The following is a 2895-nucleotide window of genomic DNA, read 5'->3' on the forward strand; positions in this document are numbered from 1 at the left end:
GCTAAGCAGCCTGACCAAACTTCCGGGTCACGTAAACTTGACAAATTAAATATTAAAATCAAATTCTGTCTTGGTGCCCGTTTTTCCATTTCATATTTTTGATCTGAGTCTAAAAGTAAACTATGAAAAACCAGGCATTTTTTTGTTTTAGGTGTTATAATGAAAAACAAAATAACCAGTAAATTTTTCATTGTTTGATTTTTGATTGGCAATTGAAAATGGAAAGAACGAATGATACCCTGATTTGGTCATGTTTAAATATTTTGTGGGAATTATTAAAGGAATGAATCTAAATAATACACAATACATTCCTGAAATTGTAAATATACAGATTCAAGTTACCTGTACATAAAATGTTATTGGTTGAAGACCCCATTATGTGTTTAGTTAATCAGCAGCCTGCCAGTAAAGCTATGTTTGTCTTTTTAGTGAACAAAGACAACAAGCCATGTTTAAAAAGTAGGTTTGTTTGTGGAATCCTCCTATCAGACGTTTATTCTAGGCCTTGCAGAGTGGACCCCAACCCATAATCCTCCTGCTGACACACCTGCACAGGAGAGTATAAAGACCCTGGACCCATTGAGTCAGGCATCAAACTTCAAGGTTTCTCTTCAGAGAAGCTCCACACTGAGCCTGAAAATGATTCCCTCTGCCAGCCTGCTGCTGCTGCTCCTGCTCGGCCTCTCTAAGGCTCAACCTTTCGAGGAAGAAATTTCCCAATACGAAGACCAAGAAGAAGACCAAGATGAAGACCAAGAAGAATACCAAGATAAAGACCAAGAAGAAAACCAAGAAGAAGACCAAGAAGAAGACCAAGACGATGTCGACATCACCGACGGGATTCTGACAACCAATAATGGCACTGACGGGTTCCTGTGGGAAGGCGACCTGGTGGCTCCCACCACACGAAATGCCATGACTTGCTGGTCCAACAGCTGCCTGTGGAGAAAAGCCTCCAACCGCAAGGTGATGATCCCCTACGTGGTGAGCCGTCAGTTCCCCAAACACGAGAAGCGAAAGATCCAGAAAGCCATGAAGGCCTTCAAAGGCCGTACCTGCATCCGCTTCACCCCTCGTAGGAGAGAGAACGACTTCATCAGCATTGTGAACAAACAAGGATGTTACTCTGCTTTGGGCAGACAGGGAGGCAGACAGGAGCTATCTTTGAACAGGGGAGGCTGCATGTACAGCGGAATCATCCAGCACGAGCTCATCCACGCTCTGGGCTTCCAGCACGAGCAGACCAGGAGCGACCGCGACAAACACGTCAGGATCAACTGGGGGAACATCATCCAGCAAAGTGCCTACAACTTCAAAAAGCATAACACCAACAATCTGAACACCCCCTACGACTATTCCTCCATCATGCACTATGGAAAAACGGCCTTCTCCATTGGGTACGGAAAGGACTCCATCACCCCCATTCCCAACCGCAATGTCCCCATCGGCCAAAGGCGAGGTATGTCCCGTTGGGACATCAAAAGGATCAACCTGCTCTACAAATGCTAACAACAATGTTGACATCAGAGAAAAATGTAAGACTTGAATTATATTATTTCAGATGTTCAGACAACAGAAGATATGACCCCTCTGGCCTAAAATAAAGGTGATGCAAAACTGACCGCTGTCTGGTTATTCTTCTTTATTTATGCGTTCACCAGGAAAAATTGTACTTAGCACCACTTTATCTACATAGCACTTTTAAAGTAGAAGTGCAACCCAAAAATGCTATGTAGACTAAAAGCAAAATGAAAGGATGGAGGGAAATAAAAGAAAAAAAGGCAAAGAAAAAGTTTGGATTTGTACTTTTAAATATGCTTTTTCAAGATGTGATCTAACTGTAGAAATACAGTTGATATCACAACAGTGATATTATATAATATTGGAGATAGAAACTGTCTTCCAATTGGACTAAATGAATGGAAGACAGTATGTTTTGTATTCATGCAACACTGAACTAGATTTAAAGAGCTGAAACATTCTGGATAAAAGCAGTGGAACCTAATTTGTTGAGCGCCCACAAGTAAGTTTCACTAAATTCCCTCCAATAGACGGTTTGATTACAAATAGACCTCAAGCTCATACTATAGCTCTCTGAAAAAAGGGCTACACTACTGAATCAAGAAAGGTCTCTTAGTAATAAGCATGTGAATCTGATTCTCTTTTTCAAGATGTCAGAACATCATCTGAAGATGTTGCTGCTACTGCTTCACTGTATGACCGTCCTACAAGCAGATTGGGTTTTATCATCACTCCTCTCCTGATTCATCTCTAAATGACCTCACTTGGAAAGATAGCTTTATTTTTTCAGTGGCACAGATGTAATGATGAACCATGAAAGGTGCAAACTAGTGTTCACCAAGTGTCTGATCATCTAACCTCCCAGGAACTCTACTCATTTAAGCATGTTTAGTTACATTTTTCACATTTTTAAGAGAAAAGTTGAGAAATTAAATAAAAAAAGTTTTGGTAAATAAAGATTTACTCCTTTTAGTGCTGAGCAAAGTATGTATCTGATACCAGTCAAGAGCATTCTAACAATCCCTTAAATATTCACATGGTAATATAAAGGCTGCCTTATTAAATTTAAGCCAAAACGAATGATGCAATAAAATGATAAATATGAAATGAAATAAAATTGTTTTCTTGAAATATGTCCTGGTTTCTGTCAACCTTGTAAATGGTCAATCTGCAGAGTATATTCACATCAAAGAATGGATATGGTAATCTACTCAATTCTAAAATGTCTTCAGCAAAGCTAATGTTAATTGTCTTCAGTGCCAGTTGAAAATTATTTGCATGGACACTCATGCTGTAAACCAGAAGAAAACAGAACTGCTTTTTATCATTGTATTTGGTCTTGTAAATAGATGTAAATGTTCTTAGAGTGACATA

The 2895-nt window shown here is 39.4% G+C and overlaps 1 protein-coding gene across 2 annotated transcripts; it reads left to right on the forward strand.

Annotated features, from left to right (window-relative positions):
• The first annotated feature begins 639 nt into the window (after window positions 1-639).
• On the forward strand, window positions 640-1509 carry LOC140302468 (high choriolytic enzyme 2-like). Of its 2 annotated transcripts, XM_072381292.1 has the most exons (2): window positions 640-738; window positions 820-1509. In XM_072381292.1, exons 1-2 carry the CDS (start codon window positions 640-642, stop codon window positions 1507-1509), a joined length of 789 nt encoding a protein of 262 aa, XP_072237393.1. The 2 variants fall into 2 exon arrangements, with proteins under 2 accessions (XP_072237393.1, XP_072237392.1); XM_072381291.1 differs by having other exon boundaries at window positions 640-1509.
• Window positions 1510-2895: the final 1386 nt, after the last annotated feature.

This window comes from Leuresthes tenuis, unplaced genomic scaffold (genome assembly GCF_036924035.1).
Source record: "Leuresthes tenuis unplaced genomic scaffold, fLeuTen1.0.hap1 SCAF_2, whole genome shotgun sequence".
Lineage (NCBI taxonomy): Eukaryota > Metazoa > Chordata > Actinopteri > Atheriniformes > Atherinopsidae > Leuresthes > Leuresthes tenuis.